This window comes from Cupressus sempervirens, chromosome 10 (assembly GCF_028749045.1).
Source record: "Cupressus sempervirens isolate cs-2001-9-10 chromosome 10, ASM2874904v1, whole genome shotgun sequence".
Taxonomy (NCBI): domain Eukaryota; kingdom Viridiplantae; phylum Streptophyta; class Pinopsida; order Cupressales; family Cupressaceae; genus Cupressus; species Cupressus sempervirens.
Window position 1 is genome coordinate 134213640 of NC_143127.1, and position 17340 is coordinate 134230979.

A 17340-nucleotide genomic window follows, 5' to 3' on the forward strand; every position below is an offset into this window, starting at 1 on the left:
AAACATATCTCCTCATTTACTTTGTTCCTTCTCATAATTCCTTTGTCTTTACTTCTAATTATTAGGTCATGAGGGTGATTCCTTTTCAAATTTCTATTAGGGGTGGGAGTTGACATCTCAACTCTTATCTATTCTCTAGGTTGAGAACTCTACTCTCCTCTATGCTCATAAGTTAGCACATCATTTTGCAAGTCATTGTTAGTCTAGAATAAAACTTTAGCATTATGTCTAACAATCCTAGATTTATTCTCTTCTTCATCTAAATTATAATTTACCATCTTTTCTTTAGTTCCAAAGTTCTCATCAATCCTTACATTTTTGCATTCAATTATTGTCTTAGTTCTATAGTTGAAACATCTATAAGCCTTACTTTTCAATGAGTAGCCAAGAAACATACCTTCATCACTTCTTGGGTCAAACTTACCAATGTCATCATCACTCTTAATTTAACATTTTCTCCCAAATATCCTAAAATATTTGGTTGATGGTGAATGTCCAAAGCTTAGTTCATAAGGTGTCTTATCCATACATTTTTTGATATGTACCCTGTTCAAAGTATATACTATTGTGTTAACTACTTCTCTATAGAATTTCTTAGAAACATCATTCTCAAATAACATTGCTTTAGTTTCCTCTACAATAGACTTATTTTGAGGGATCTTGTAGAAATCTTATTTAAATTTCTATTGTATTTGACCCTAACCTTGAAGGTTGTAGCATTGGGTACATTGCATGTAAACAATTATTTTATGAATGAAATTTTGTTAAGTTATAAGATTGAGTATCTTATGTTGTAGAACTAAGAAAGAGGGCAGGGGGGGTAGAGAGAGAGATTAGGGGTTGTATCTAAAGAGTGATGAAGTAGGGAAAGAAGAGTGATTAAAGGAAATATCTAGATAGAATAGGAAGGCATGAGAGAGGAAGGGAGAAAAATTATTTAAAATGTTAATAATATGTGTTAGAATAGCACTAATCATGGCCATTATGATATGATTAACCCGTCCATAAATTATTAACCGAAAAGTTACCCTAACACTAACCTAAAGTTTAATAATAGCACAAAGATCAACTATAATTAGAGTATTAACCTCAAAAATAACCTTAACCACAATAATAATATAAACGATGACTCTAACTCTAACTCTAACTCTAACTCTAGCTCTAATTGTAATGCTAACCCTAAAACTAATCCTAACCATACCCCTGACTCTAATTCTAAATATACCCCTAACCCTAGCCCTGTATAACCCTAAATATAATCCTAATTCAAACCCTAAACCTAATCCTAACTATAACCTTAGCTCTAATTCTAACCCTAACTCTATCTCTAACTTTAACTCAAACCCTAACTCAAATTCTATCACTAACCCTAACATTAATTCTAACCCCAATTCTAACCCTAACTCTAATTTTAACCCTAACACTAACTCTAGCTCTAACTCTAACCCTAACTCTAACCATAACCATAACCATAAATAGAATCCTTACCCCAACTCTACCTCTAACTCTTAATTGAACTGTAACTCTAAGTCTATCTCTAACTCTAACCCTAATGCTAACCCCAATTCTAACTCCAAATCTAATTGTAACCCTAACATGAACACTAACACTAACACTAACACTAACACCAACACCAACACCGACACCAACACCGACACCGACACCAACACTAGCACCAGTACCAACACCAACACCAACACCAACACCAACACCAACACCAACACTAACCCTAACGCTAGCACTAAAGCTAATACTAACACTAACACTAGCACTTACACTAACATTGATGCTAAGACTAACTATAACCCAAATCCCTAACCCTAACCCCAATGTGAACCATAATTCTAAGCAAAATGCTAGCTCTAACACTAACACAAACACTAACTCTAGAACACTAATTGTAACTGTAACCCTAACCCTAACTCTAATTGTACCCATAAGGCTAACCCTAACTCTAATCCTACTTCTAATGCTAACCTTTATTCTAACCTTAACTCTGACCCTAACCCTAACTCTAACTCTAACTCTAACTCTAACTCCAACCCTAACCCTTACTCTAACTATAATTTTAACTATAACTCTAGCTCAAACCCTAACACTAATTCTAACCCTAACACTAATCCTAACCTTAATTCTAACCCTAACTACATTTGTAACCCTAATTCTACCCCTAACCCTAATTCTTACCCATACCCTAGCCCTAATTCTAACTCTTACTCTAACCCTAACTATATTTGTAACCCTAATTCTAACCTTAACCCTAACTCTAACTTTAACTCTAAGTCTAACTCTAACTCTAATTCTACCCCTAACGCTAACCCCAATTCTAGCCTGGACTATAATTCTAATTCTAACCCATAATATAACTCTATTCCTAACTATAACCCTAACTATAACTATAACCCTAAATGTAACTCTAACCCTAACTATATTTCTAACCCAAATTCTAACCGTAACCATAACCCTAATTCTAACTTTAATTCTAAACCTAATCCTAACCCTAACCCTAACATGACCCTACATGTAATCCTAATAATAGCCCTAACCCTAATCCTAACTCTAACACTAATTCTAATCCTAATCCTAACCCTAAACCTAACCTTAACCCTCACCCTAACTATAATTGTAATTGTAACTCTATTACTTACCCTAACTCTAGCTCTAATTATAACCCTAACCCTTACAATAGCCCTAACCGTAACCCTACCTCTAATTGGAACTCTTAACCTTTCCCTTTCTCTAATTTTTATCTTAATGCTAACCCTAACTCTAATTCTAACTGTAACCATAACCTTAACTTTAACCCTAGCCATAACTCTACTCGTGGATATAATATTTGTCATAACAATATCCTTAACATAAAACTAAATGAAAGCGATGCAAATAAAGAATGTATATAGAATTAAAAAATAAAATTTTGAAGAATAATTTCATAGTAAGTTTATACAAATACAATTTTATTGCCACTATATATCTATACATATATATAGTCACATATTCATTTGATATGTAGCTAGTGGATTATGTAGTGATTGGGTGTTGTAGCTGAGTATCCAAATATTCTAGCTTAATTTATTGATAATGTTTAATATTACATAATAAAAAAGTGCCACATAGTGGCTTAGTATTTGCCTTTAGTTTTTATATAAATATAGTTTTAATTTAATATATTTATTATAGTTTATTAAATATTTTAATTAATAAAAATATTATATATTTATTTTTTCTATAATGATATTACTTATAATTTGAATTTAAATTTAATTTATTAATATAATAATAATAATTATTATTATTATTATTATTATTATTATTATTATGGATCGGTAAGAGGCTAAAGCCAAGATTCATTATTATTATGATGTGTTGTGATTAATTAGTATCATTATGTTTACTCTTGAGTAGATTTGAACCCAAGACCTCCCACATAGGAGGCCCACAATTTACCATTGTGTCATAGCCTCTTTTCTTTTATTAATATATATATATATATATATATATATATATATATATATATATATATATATATATATATATATATATATATATATATCATGTGATACTATAATATTATAAATAAATTCTAATATCTTTATAACAATAATCTTTCTTAAATGATTAGATCAAAATGGTGAAAAAAGGCAGAACTATGAATTTTAGCAAGCATCCAAACAAGGCATTCATTTCTTAAAATAAATTTGGATGTACTAATCATGAACATCGATAGGTCTCTACAAATTTCCAAGATTCTTCTCAGGCATTCTTTGCGGTGCATACTGATAACAAAATTTCCATATTGGCAAACTTGGACAATCATACTATTCCAAATCCTGGCAAGTTAAATCCATAGCATGAGGAGAAGCATGGAAGGAAATCAGTCCCAGGGAGTCTCCATTCAAACTATTCTCGCAAATCTTCAGATTCAATTAGTAACATTCATCCATACCAGTATTTTACTTTAGAAAGTCTAGATCATCAAATTAGGGTTTTTCGTATGACCAAATATGCATCTTCAAACCTACACAAAGTGTCTCCATATCCAAAACTATTAGATAGGGTTTCATTATAGTCCCTAGGATATGTCAACTTCCCCAATATGAATATGCCTAGTGTTGCATCTCCAAAACCCTACATTCCCCCATATTGGCGATCAGTAAAGAGGGCTATCAGAAACACGGCAAAACCTAATGGAATTTTAGTTCAAAATTTCAAATCTAGGTGACAAAGATAGTCCCATCTTGATCGAAAATGATGAATCTAAAGTGACATGCTAGGAATGTCAACATCTTGGTATTTTCACAGTTTGGAATGGGCCTAGTGAAGAAATGTTCTTTCTCTCCAACTGGCTTAAAGGAAACTGCCACAACTAGGTAAGTATATCCTTCTTTTCTGACAAAGTCCTATATTTAAACTATTTAGATGAACTAGTTAAAAAGGAAATTGCAAATGTCTCTGAGTGTTTTTTTAATGGTCATATTGTCAAGTTTGTCGAATGGTGTCCAAACTTTAAATTAGAAGATTTAAATTTTAAATGTCCAATTTGGTTCAACATTCAGGCCCTACTACCAAAATTGAATTAGATTGAAATCATTAAATCAATAGGGTCTTCTTGTGGTGAGTTCATAGGGATTGATGCATCATTTCAGTATTATAATAATTTGATATTACTAATCAAGACTAAGTTCAATCATTCTTTACATTTTCATAAAAGAGTAATAACCAATAAGGCAACTTATGATTTAAATCTATACTCATTTGAAGGAGAAATTTCAAAAATAATTAGGATTGAAGACAATAATGGAATGGGGTTTCAAAATATACCTCTTACCCCAGATTTTCAGAGTTCATTTTCTACAATTTACAATTTGAGAAAGAAGATGGGTTATAGATTCTCAGATCTAAAATCCTCTTTACAATCAAAAAGTAAGGATGGGCATCAGGCTGATATGCAATATACAAAATTAATGAATAAAGAGGAGGATAAGGTTAATCATGCACCTGCTACAAAGATTAAATCTATCATTGTCACTAATAATAAAAAGTCTTCAAAATTAATTCAAAAGAATAAGGAAACAAAGAAGTATAGAGATAAGAAAAACAAGAAAGTACTGAAGAGAAGTTTGAGACAGGGGTCAAATCCAACTGAGGAGGAGAATGTGACTAATAAAGAGGTAAAGGTGGATATGCATCAAAATCTGACAACAAGCAATGTAAAAGGAGTTAAAGCAGTTTGTCCATCCATTTTAGACCAGATGACTCATAATTATTCATGTAGGAGAGAGTGATGTAATATGCTAAGCCTTTCAAGAGGGGGAGAAACTAACACAAAAGATCTAGTCATAGTCAAAAATATGGTAATAGGGGCCCCAGAGAAAGGTGATATAATCGAGTTGGAAAACTCCTTGCTATTTGATCCACAAATAGATAGAGTAGAAAGAAACAGTCTATCAAAGTTAGAGAGGTGAATGGTGTAGCAATAAACACAAGCTATAGAGGTTAAATCCATGACTCCAAGCATTAAAGGTATCATCATTTCTTTAAAGTTTTTCCAGACCCCAGGTACATATACAAGCTATCCATTTACTCTAGAGAATATTCAATTAGAAGATTGATAAAGAAAAAAGGGAAGACAGATCCATTTCAAGAGAACTATAGAAATTTTTAAACAAAGATGTGGATATGAACTTAGAGGTAGAAATTTTAAATCCAAAAGATCAGGATCTGGATCAGTTAGTTGAGGAGCTAATTTAGGTATTCAGCGTCGATAATATTAGCTTCAAAATAGATTCCCAGAAGGAGGCTTTAATCCAAAGGATCCTCAAATTAGGAGGCAAATATTATACTGTTGAAGATCTTAAAAGGGATTTATTAAAGATATAGATGGAAGATAACCTATTAAGACAAACTCAAAATTGTGGCAGCATATTAGAGATAGACCAAGAAACTAAAATAGCTGAAAAATTTATCTTGGAAGAGATTAAGAGTGCGGATGCAGAGCAGCTGAGAATAGTTAGTCAGATCATCAATGAAATTGAAAATGAAGAATTGGATAAATAAAATGACTTCAAAACATCACCTGATCATAGTCCAATAAATTCACAGCTTCTCGAGATCCATATGAATCATGAAGGTTTGAGTTCACCAAGATTTCGTAGATCAAAAGGGAAAAGAAGTGGGAAATCTCTAAAGAAACTAAGAGAGGCAGATGGACTATATAGAGAATAATAGAAGATAGATGACTTGTTAAATATTGGGAAGGGGAAGTGCCTTCCTAGGCATCATGAGGATCACCACATGGAATGCTAGGGGTTTAAATGCCCCTAGTAGAAAAGGTTATTAAAAAAAATTCTTAAATCTTTTAATTCTAAAATCATATTAATTTAGGAAACCAAATTGAATAATATTGAAGGATTAAAACTTAATAAGATGTTAGGTTTGTGGGAGTCTTTCTTTCTAGAGTTTGCGGGTGCATCAGGGGGTCTAGGTTTAATTTGGAATCCTAGGAGGGTAGGCATATAGTGCTTAGAATAAAGTAATATTTGGATAAGCGCCAGAGTGCAAAGTCTTAAAACAGATCTAAAATTTATTTTAATTAATATTTATGGTCCAATTTGTCATTTAGGGAAGAAAATTGTTTGCGATGAATTAAGCTTTATTTTCTATAATTATAATGACAGTCCCATTTTGGTAGGTGGTGATTTTAATACTATTTTAAGCTTAGAAGGAGAGGTAGGAGGTTCGCAACATCTCTCTCACTCGTCTTTAGATTTTAAAACATGGAGTGGAAAACATAACATGATAGATGTTCCCATGAATAATGGTATCTTCACATAGAACAATAGAAGGAAGGACTTTGCATATATTGCTGAAAAATTAAATAGGTTTTTTTTTTATAATAGGTAATTTTGATGATTATAATTTAAATTTTCATTCCTCCATCCTACCAATAGAAATTTTTTATCATTATCCTATTTTTTTTGAGCTTAGTGAGACATCAAAACCAGTCAGGAACCGATGTGGTTTCAAGACTCCAATTTTATTGATAATATTAGAGATTGGTGGAAAGAAGCTAGATTTGAAGAGATTGGTGGAAAGAAGCTAGATTTGAATAACATTGAAGGTTTAAAACTTAATAAGATGTTAGGTTTTTGGGAGTCTTTCTTTCTAGAGTTTGCGGGTGCATCAGGGGGTCTAGGTTTAATTTGGAATCCTAGGAGGGTAGGCATATAGTGCTTAGAATTAAGTAATATTTGGATAAGCACTAGAGTGAAAAGTCTTAAAACAGATCTAAAATTTATTTTAATTAATATTTATGGTCCAATTTGTCATTTAGGGAAGAAAATTGTTTGCGATGAATTAAGCTTTATTTTCTATAATTATAATGACAGTCCCATTTTGGTAGGTGGTGATTTTAATACTATTTTAAGCTTAGAAGGAGAGGTAGGAGGTTCGCAACATCTCTCTCACTCGTCTTTAGATTTTAAAACATGGAGTGGAAAACATAACATGATAGATGTTCCAATGAATAATGGCATCTTCACATAGAACAATAGAAGGAAGGACTTTGCATATATTGCTGAAAAATTAAATAGGTTTTTTTTTATAATAGGTAATTTTGATGATTATAATTTAAATTTTCATTCCTCCATCCTGCCAATAGCAATTTTTTATCATTATCCTATTTTTTTTGAGCTTAGTGAGACATCAAAACCAGTCAGGAACCGATGTGGTTTCAAGACCCCAATTTTATTGATAATATTAGAGATTGGTGGAAAGAAGCTAGATTTGAAGGTTCTAAGATGTTCATCTTTGTTTCTAAACTAAAATGGTTAAAAGAAAAGATCCTAAGATGGAATAGAGAGCATTTTAATAATATCTTCAAAGAAAAGATGAAAATTGAAGACAAATTAAAAAAGCTCAACTTAGAAATTATTAAGCATGGTATGAACAATGAAACTTATGCATTAGAAAAAGAACTCTTCACTAAGGAGGAAGATATCATCTCCAAAGAAGAAATAGTTTGGAGACATAAATCATGAGATAAATGGCTAGATGAGGGTGACCAAAACAAAAACAAATTTGATAACTCTACTATTTATAATGGATCTAAAGACAAAATAACAAGTATCATTAATCAATTGGCTATTCATACTGATAAACCACAAGAAATTTTGGATACATTTGTATCACATTTTTAGGGGATATTAAATATTTATGAAGGATCTAATAGATTGGATGAATTGAAAATGCTTAAATTTATTCCAAAAATAATCTCATCTGAGGATAATAAGGAGTTAAATAAACCAATTACTTTGGACGAAGTAAGATCTATTGTTTTTAGTATGAATGCAGAGAAATCTCTTGGACCCCATAGTTTTCAGGCCTTTTTCTTTTAGAAATGTTGGGATATTGTGCGGGGGGATCTATGGAAAGCCATTGAAGCATCTAGAAATAGAGGAGCGTTGTTGGCTGAAATAAATTACTCATTTCTCACCCTGATCCCTAAGAAGAATGGGCCAAAAAATCTAGGAGAATATCGTCCTATTGCTTTATGCAACATAGTTTATAAAATCTTCTCTAAAATTCTGGCAAATAGGCTTAAAGGTTTCCTGCCTAATCTTATTTCCAAAGAGCAATCAGGTTTTGTCCCAGGTAGATCTATTATGGATGGTCTCCTTACTATTCAAGAAACAATCCACTTGGCATCAAAAAAGGCATGTATGTTTATGAAATTAGATATACAAAAGGCTTATGACATGGTTGACTAGCATTTTCTTTGTAAGGTTCTTGAAGCATTTAGATTTTCTCATTAATGGATAAATCTTATTTTTAAATCTATTTCTACCCATAAGATTTCTATTCTTATTAATGGAATGCCGAAAGGCTTTTTTGAAATTTCCAGAGGAATTAGACAAGGAGATCCATTATCTCCTTCCCTCTTCATCATAATAGTGGAAGTATTTGGAACAGCAGTTTCAGATGCCTACCAAAAATAAAAAATTATTGGCATCACTGTTACTAGGAATATGCCCAATATCACTCATCAAGAATATGCAGATGACACAATTTTGCCTGGTAAGAGTACAATTTTTGAGGGTTTCGATCTTAAGGATATCATTATGTCCTATACAGATGCCTCAAGTCAGAAGGTGAATGATGGCAAATTAGAGATTTATTTTTTGAATACTCCTTCTGAAATGGAAAATTGGATTTGTAGTATTATGGGTTATAATAAGGGGAAATTTCCATGTAAGTATTTAGGTATTTCTCTTAAGAAGGGGTCGAATTCAAGCAATGTCTGGCTGGATATGCCTGAAAAGTTGGATAAGAGGATAGATAGTTGGAAAGACAAGTGGCTCTCAAGGACTAGCAAAACTACCAAAATTAGCTTGATATTATCATCCATTCCTATTTTTCCTCTCTCTTTCCTTCCCATTTCTAAGAATACACTTTCAAATTTTATATCAAAACTTAGGAAATTTCTTTGGAAAGATTGTGAAAATGACAAAAAAATAGCTCTCATCAAATGGGATGATTTATGTAAACCTAAGGATCGTGGAGGTTTAGGGATAAAAAATATGCAATGGAAAAATGAAGCATTAGGAGCAAAACTTATTTGGCATTTATACAATGAAAGAGATCATAAATGGGCCAAGATATTTTATAACAAATATCTTGATCCGGATGATCTGCTTTCTCTATTCAGGATGAAAAACATGCCGAGTGGGTTAGAGTGCTAGAATTTTATGTCTAGATGTCAGAAAATAATTTGTAAGTTCTTGACTTGGGATGTTGGCTTGGGGGATAAAGCCTTATTTTGGGAGGACTCTTGGGATGGTTGTCCCCCGATCTCTTCTTCCCCCAATCCTATTAATCTCAAAAATAGGTTGATATCTCTACAAGGTTATAAAGTCAAGGACTATAAGATTAAGACATGGAAGGAAAGAAATAATCCCATTTTTGGGATTTAGAATTGAGTGTGGAAGGATTACTTTTAAAAATAGAAGTATCTATTGTGGAGGTGTTGAACTCTCACCTTAGGAAATCCACTAAAGAAGAGGGATCCTTCTCTATCTGGGATGGTCTTATGAAAAATAGGTGTCCTAATCTCACTAATCCACCTCTTGTATATTTGAAGTAAAGCAAGGAGGCGAGGGCTAGGTGCAAATGGGAACCACCCCCTTTTGGATGGTTTAAATTCAATTTTGATGGAGCTACAAGAGGTAATCTAAGGGTGGCAGGTATCTATTGCATAATTAACAATGACACAGGTAAGTGGGTTGCTAAGATAGCTTCACCCATTCCTCCTACCTCTAATAATCTAGCAGAATTAGAAGTGCTAAACAAAGGATTCTAGTTATGTATTAGTCTAGGATTGTCTAAGGTCATCATTGAAGGTGACTCTCAAATTATCCTTAATGTAGTCAAGAAGCGAGTAACTCCTAATTGGGTTATGAATTCCAAATTAAAGGAAGTCCTTATGCTCTTTGATCATATTGAAGATACTCAAATCTGTCATATTTTCCAAGAAGGAAACCAAAAAGTAGATTGGCTAGCTAATAAAGGAGTTGATGGAGTATCCTTTCGAATAGTTAATTATCAGTAGTTCCTTTTGGCTAAATGTAGTAATGGTTGAAATATAAGGCCGAGTCATGAATTTGAGTAAAGAAAGAAATTAGGGCTCATGGTGGGCTTGTCTGGGTTGATTTTGTAATTCTCTTCTTCTATCTCCTTGCTTAGATTTTGCAAATATCTACTATATTAATATCATTTTGGAGTTGTGATATGACTTTCTTATTATAATGGTATTTTTTGATAATGGTAATATGTGATGGGACATATTTATTCATAATGTTCAATTGATTGGGTTCCAGTTTATGTGTTTTGGATCCTAGTAGTATCTATGACTATTTTAGTATGTTTTCCTTTCTAATTTATAGGTTAAGTAGAGGGTGGCCTTTCTTGGTTATTTAACTTGAAAGTAGTTTTTTTTCAATTTTATGAGGTTGAGCACTATATTAACGAAGACTGGAAATCAAACTTCATGGAATCTCTTTATGGCTACCTTTTTTAGTTCATGTTTATTATGTTTTCTTACCTTGGTGTTTGACTAAGCTTAGGAGGAGGCATGATTGTTTGAGGCAAGAATATGCCAACATTAAATTGGCTTCTAATTCTTGTTCAGATGGACAGAGATTTTTGCGATGTAAAATGTAATCAAATCTTATGTGATCATTAGGGGAATGCCCTTGTATATGTTGTAAACTTAAATTTGTATTGATTAGCAGTATTTGACTGGGGTATGCCCCTTTAAAAATGTAATAATATAGGACATTTATCCCACACTAGACTAGAGGTTTTCTTCTCCGTTCTTTCCTACCAGTGTCTGTTTGAATGGAGTGAAGCTATTATATATTATTTATTAAATTAATAAAATTAATCAAGGCCTTGGATGTTTGCTGATTTAAAAAATAAATAAATAAATAAAATCTTAAAATAATAATAATAATAATATTTCTTAAATGATTATATAATATAAGAAATATATTTTTTTAGTATTTTTAATTGAATGACAAAATTTATATTATAAAAAAGTAATATTAAAATATAAAAATATAAACCAAGCCACTTACATTAAAATAAATGTTAAAAATGAATCACATTCACTTTTAAAAACCCAACTATTCGATCCATCAAACTCGACCAATGTAAGAGCTAAATGAATTCACCCAATCAAATCTTAAAAAAATATTTATTATTAGTTAAAAGTCTTGCATCTATGCTATGCAAACAAAAGTTAAAATCAATTAATTCTAAATCGTACAAATCAAAAAATGTAATCATTAGTTAAAGCCTAAACTTCAAAATGTGTCACAATAGTATAGACAAGCACTAATATTAAATAATAATAAGAAATAGATATTATTAGTTTTTTTCATAGTTGTAGACTCATTGACCATTAAATAACAATAATAATAAAATTGTACAAGATTTACTCTCATTGACTAATTGTTGGCGTCTTCAATAACAAAATTATCTCTAATATATGGAGAAATGAGAAATCATAGTTAAAAATTAATAAAAAGAAAATATAATTTCATAATGTGTACAACTTTTGCTTCAAAGATGAAGATAAAATATAATTTAAGGGGTTGCCTAAAAAATATAGAAGATGAATCTCGTTTTCTCATGTTCATAAATGTTTGTATCCTCTTGTCAAGAAATAATATTATCTAACAAAGAAAGAAATAATAGATATAATATACATAAGTAATTGAAAATAGAATGCTATTAAGAAAGAAATATTCTAAAATTTAAGCAAAAGTTACAAGATAGTAAAAAAAAATTATTTTAATTAAAAGTAATGTTTAAAACATTGTGAATCATATTCCAATAAATAGGATAGATTTTTTTGAAATTTTCAACATTTGATATTCATGATCTATATGTTTTATAAATAAACTATATTTTAAGGATCTGAAAAAAACAAATATTTGACTTTTGATATATTCTATGTCCAGAATAGCCTACCCCATGTACTAAGCTTTCAAGGCATCAGACGAGAGATTATTTGGATTCCAATTATACGTATGCCAGACACTACCAACGGAACATGAGAACTGAAAGCATGACGTTTGGTAAAATATGCTGCTGAATGCGGAGGGAGAAGGTTCAAGCTACCATTCCAAGTTTCAAAAACTCTCAAGAATAAAGTAATACAATCATTTTCCTTACAGTACAAGACCCTTTTCTTTTAATGATTACCAATCAATAAACTTATTACCAGAACTCCAACTGTGAATGGTAGATTGAGGAAATTGAGTCAAACACAATGAGGAGTAAGCTATCTTAAGCAGAGGTTCATCAGTATATTGGTAACAGTAGAAACTGGAAGATCTACCAATACTTCAAGATAAATTTAACTATTTGTCCTCTTACATACAAAGCTTAAGATAGATCAAGTAACTAACAGCTTAAAATTAAATTTTCTATATGATCAGTGCATTGTTCTAAACATGATTTGTACACTAATTTGAACAATAGGAATATATTGATAGTTTTATTTATTTTTAATTTCTCAAACCATTTTAAATATTAAAAGTTACATTTTAGAAAAAGACACACATATTATCATCTCCATTAGTGGTTGTAAATTAAAACCATTCTCACAGTGTTCCTTAGTACTATCTACCACTCTACTACTATGCTTTGATATTATTTATTAAGAAGTGAACTAAGATGCATCGGTTTAACATGAAACTGATACCATTCCAAAAATGATATCATCTTAACTAGATACCGTTCAAACTATGATACTATCTCAGCTCTGAATCTCAAAACATATTGTAGGCTGTTAAACATTGTCATGAATCAGGAGGGAAGACATTTGATGCATTCCAATACTAAAATCATCCTCCTCGCTCATAGATGACATCTGGAAATCTTGGAATTCATTTATCCAGTCATCGTCATCTTGTCCAAAGCCATTATATATACTAGACATTTCAATAAAATTGGCAGGACTTCCCTTTAACTGATCCAACTCATCCATTGTGAGATCTTCAGGAGAGTATTGACCACTAATATCAGGAAAAGGTTGTCCTAATCCAGCAGCCATTGTAGAGTTACTTAACTCAGAATTGTAGTCTGTCATGACATCCCCTCCAAGAAATTCAGACCAAGTTCTTGGCGACTTCATTGTCTTTACTGATTCAGTAGTTTTATGGGTTGAATAACCACTGCCCATATGTTTTCTGCAAACATTTGCAATTCTGACCGCAGTTGCCTTGACAGGAGTGATTTTCATGAATTCACCATTATGAGGTGAAGCAGAAGGTTTGACCGTTCTTTGCTGCTTCTTGCTGAGATGGGTGTTCCAGTAATTCTTTATTTCGTTGTCTGTTCGACCAGGCAGTCGACCTGCAATCAGAGACCATCTGCATATGCAATACATGCCACAAATATATCTATTAGTCTTTCACTTGTTTTATCATATATAATTTCCGTTTTATCAAAATTAGACTATGTAATTTTGTCAATCTCAGAGTTAGGATTGTGATTACAAGAAGTCAGCCGCTACCTATTGGGAAGTAACACATACAGTCTAACTATGACTTCCTCTTCATCAAATGAGACCTTTCCATGTTTAGTAACACAATCAATTGTTTAGGGTGTGCAAGAGTTTTTATGGGGTTAAATATTTAAAATTATTGCTATTACGTATTGGTAAGCAGCATTTGTAGTCTGATTATGAGCTTCACATCATCACATGAGATAGGACGGACATAGGATGGAGCCGGAAAGGGCTTGAGGGATTCAAACTGATTATCTGTGCTTTGTTACCATGTAGTCTTTGTCATCACACCACAAACATGTACCCGCAAAACATATACTTGGTGAAAAGTACTTGGTGGAAAGGGATTGCAAAGGTATCTCATCAGTGATATAGTGGCTACACCAACACACAAAGATACTAACTGTTTTCTTTACATTATATCTCTCAAGAATTACTATTGTTTCTAAATTAGAACATGTACAAATATTCCCATCGATATTTTGATTCCATCCTGTTATCTATCATCAAAATCTAGAGTCCTACTTTCGAACATTAAGTTACTACCTGATAGATGGGAGCACATTTAGCTATGACCTCATCAACAAACAAATCTTCCCATGTTTGGCTAAGGTAATCACTGTTGTTTTTCTCTTAATATGCTAAGATATCACTCTGATTTCTAAATTAGGATGTGTACGTTTGTCTAAATCAGCATATGGTATACCATTCCCTAGTCAATCTTACAATTAAATCACAACATTAAACCCCTATCTATTGTGAAGGACCCTGATAATAAGCTTCTCTTCATCAGACAAAGGAAGCCATTGTTATAGCTGTTATTTTGAGTACTGTATAAACAAAATGAATCAGAACATTAAATTGGTACCTATTGCCAAGGAGCCCGTGAAGCCTAATAATGAGCTCATCTTCATCAGATGAGATGTTACCGCGTTTGATATCAGGGCGAAGATAGTTCAACCACCGCAATCTACAGCTCTTCCCACACCGCTTCAATCCTGAACAAGGAAACCCCTTTTTAAGAACATGCTGTATTGTAAGAGTCCAATATGAAAGGTGAGACTGGATGCATGGGTTACCTGCGTTTTTAGGGAGAGATCTCCATCCAGTTTCACCATGAATTGTGACATATTCCTTCAAAATCATATCCTCCTCGGCAGACCAGGCCCCTCGATTGAGGTCTGCGTGTTTAGAACAGCAGGGAGATCTACCCATACCGATAATCAACGGAAGCCTTCAATGCTTGCACCCATTTAGCCCATAATCGCCATCTATATAGACTTTCAAGGCTACATACAAGCATCAAACACGTGACATACAGTAATGACATAATAGAAAATTCCTTTCCGCATGTTAGAGATACTGTAGGATTTCGCTACAACAGTCTATCTGCTCATTATTAGGAATACCATATCATAATTGATCACGTGCTCTTCTATCACTTAGCTTTTGCACCAACCGGTAAACTAATGAACGGAATTGGTAAACTAGTGAACAAAATAATATCATATTTATCATCTGTACTTCCAGTTATTTGAAAAATAAGGGATTGGGTCTTTGAAGACGTACTATTTAGTTATATTTTCATAATGTTACCAGGGAAATTAGTCATAATATGGAATTTCATAAAGTAAGAATACTAAATTAAGATAAGAACAAATAAATTAGTCATAATATGGAGTTTGAAAATGTAAGAATAGTAAATCAATATAAAAACTACAAATAGTAAAAAGTAAGTTCAAATAGTAAAAAGTAAGTCATCCAATTATTTATGTCATCTTAAAAAAATCTTATACTATTTATAGATCTAATGATTATAACTTCACATTAATATTTGTATCCTTCAAATTCAAAGCATGAAAAATTATATAGGCCTATTTTATTTTATTTTGCTTCTTTTCTTACATTTTAAAGTATTTTAACCTAAGTTTTCTCCTCTGAAGTGTTAATTTCTTGAGGGGAGATTTCAACGATCCAACTAATAGAACAATGTGCATCCAGAAACCTTTAGAGATACTGTGGGCATGTTAAAATTTGCAATTATAGCTGTAAAATAATTGAGGTATTTGGGTGGAAAATAAAAGGAAAGCTTGCAAAGAGAAAAGATGAAAAAAAAAAGGCTGAAAATGAATGAAATTATAAAGGAAAGAAAGATCTGAAAAAGGCATGGAGAGTCATTGCTGATTTTCCTTAGTTAGATCATCCAAAACTAGCATACTAGTATGCAAATATCATGTGATGCTCATCAATTGTGTAATAGACCAGAATTTATTACCTAAAAGATATACAACAAAACCTTTTCACTCGACAAAGGAAAATCAATACTATGTCCAATAAGCAAGTCATCGACAAGATTGGAATATTGGAATCACATTAAATTGAGTTATCATAAATATATTTTAGTAAACATTAATGAAATAACAATCTAAGAATATATTTTTCTAATTCAAAGCATGTTTATAAATATTGGTGAGATAGAATCACATCCAATTAAATTATCCTATTATAAATATTCTATTAACAACATCAATTAATTTTATTTTTCCTCTTGCTCTTACAAGGCGATATACTGATTATTTGTTGTATTTGTGTTATTAATGGGTTCTGTTTTATTTCAGGTTGTCCATGTGTGGTAAACATTAATTAATGGCCTCAACACTTATACTTGTTGTATATTGAAGTCAGGCCTTATACTTTGAAAACTTTAATATAAAAGTAAAACAAAATCATTTTATTGTATTAGTTTTAATTCAAAACTAATTAATCAATTATTAATAGACTAAAATTACATTAGATCAAATTATGATTCTATTAGCAAAAAGAAAGTGAAAGATGTGAATTAAAAAATGACAGTAATTATAACATCAATTTTGTATTTCATAAAACAATTTACAAACAAAATTAATAGAATAAAGTCCCCTTTAATTAAATTATTATTTTTACAATATTATATCAAACAAAATAAAATCGGAAAAGAACACCACTTTTTAACATCATTTTCTCAAACAAGCGAGAGATTTAATTAAAAAATTAAGAGCCTATAGTTTGTAAATGTCATTATCTTAATAATGTAAATATAGACAATGTAGTTTAAGCTATTTTTTGGATCTCAGTTGAACTAGATGGTTGAGCTTGGTGGTTGAGGCTTGCCTCCCCTGCTCTGATTTTGTACTCATTTCTTTTTGGATGTTTGATTATTTAATTTTAAAAATGTAGTTTAAGCTGCCATTCCTACGATTTGTGAGGTCAAAAGGAGCGTACCAACT

At 31.6% G+C, this 17340-nt stretch overlaps 1 protein-coding gene across 1 annotated transcript; it reads right to left on the bottom strand.

Annotated features, from left to right (window-relative positions):
- Positions 1–13248: 13248 nt before the first annotated feature.
- LOC149532971 (transcription factor MYB1-like) lies at positions 13249–15340 on the bottom strand. The gene is made up of 3 exons (XM_089803753.1): positions 15154–15340; positions 14943–15072; positions 13249–13937 (listed from the first exon to the last, which is right to left on the bottom strand). The coding sequence occupies exons 1-3, from the start codon at positions 15287–15289 to the stop codon at positions 13355–13357; spliced, it is 849 nt and encodes a 282-aa protein (XP_089659879.1). The 5' UTR covers positions 15290–15340; the 3' UTR covers positions 13249–13354.
- Positions 15341–17340: the final 2000 nt, after the last annotated feature.

What these genes read in the sequence shown, in the direction of transcription:
- LOC149532971 (XM_089803753.1), bottom strand. Translation starts at nt 15,289, where the DNA reads ATGGGTAGATCTCCCTGCTGTTCTAAACACGCAGACCTCAATCGAGGG. An exon ending in ATCTCTCCCTAAAAACGCAG is followed by an intron (nt 15,073 to 15,153) that starts GTAACCCATGCA and finishes TTCCTTGTTCAG; the next exon opens with GATTGAAGCGGTGTGGGAAG. An exon ending in CACGGGCTCCTTGGCAATAG is followed by an intron (nt 13,938 to 14,942) that starts GTACCAATTTAA and finishes TTGCATATGCAG; the next exon opens with ATGGTCTCTGATTGCAGGTC.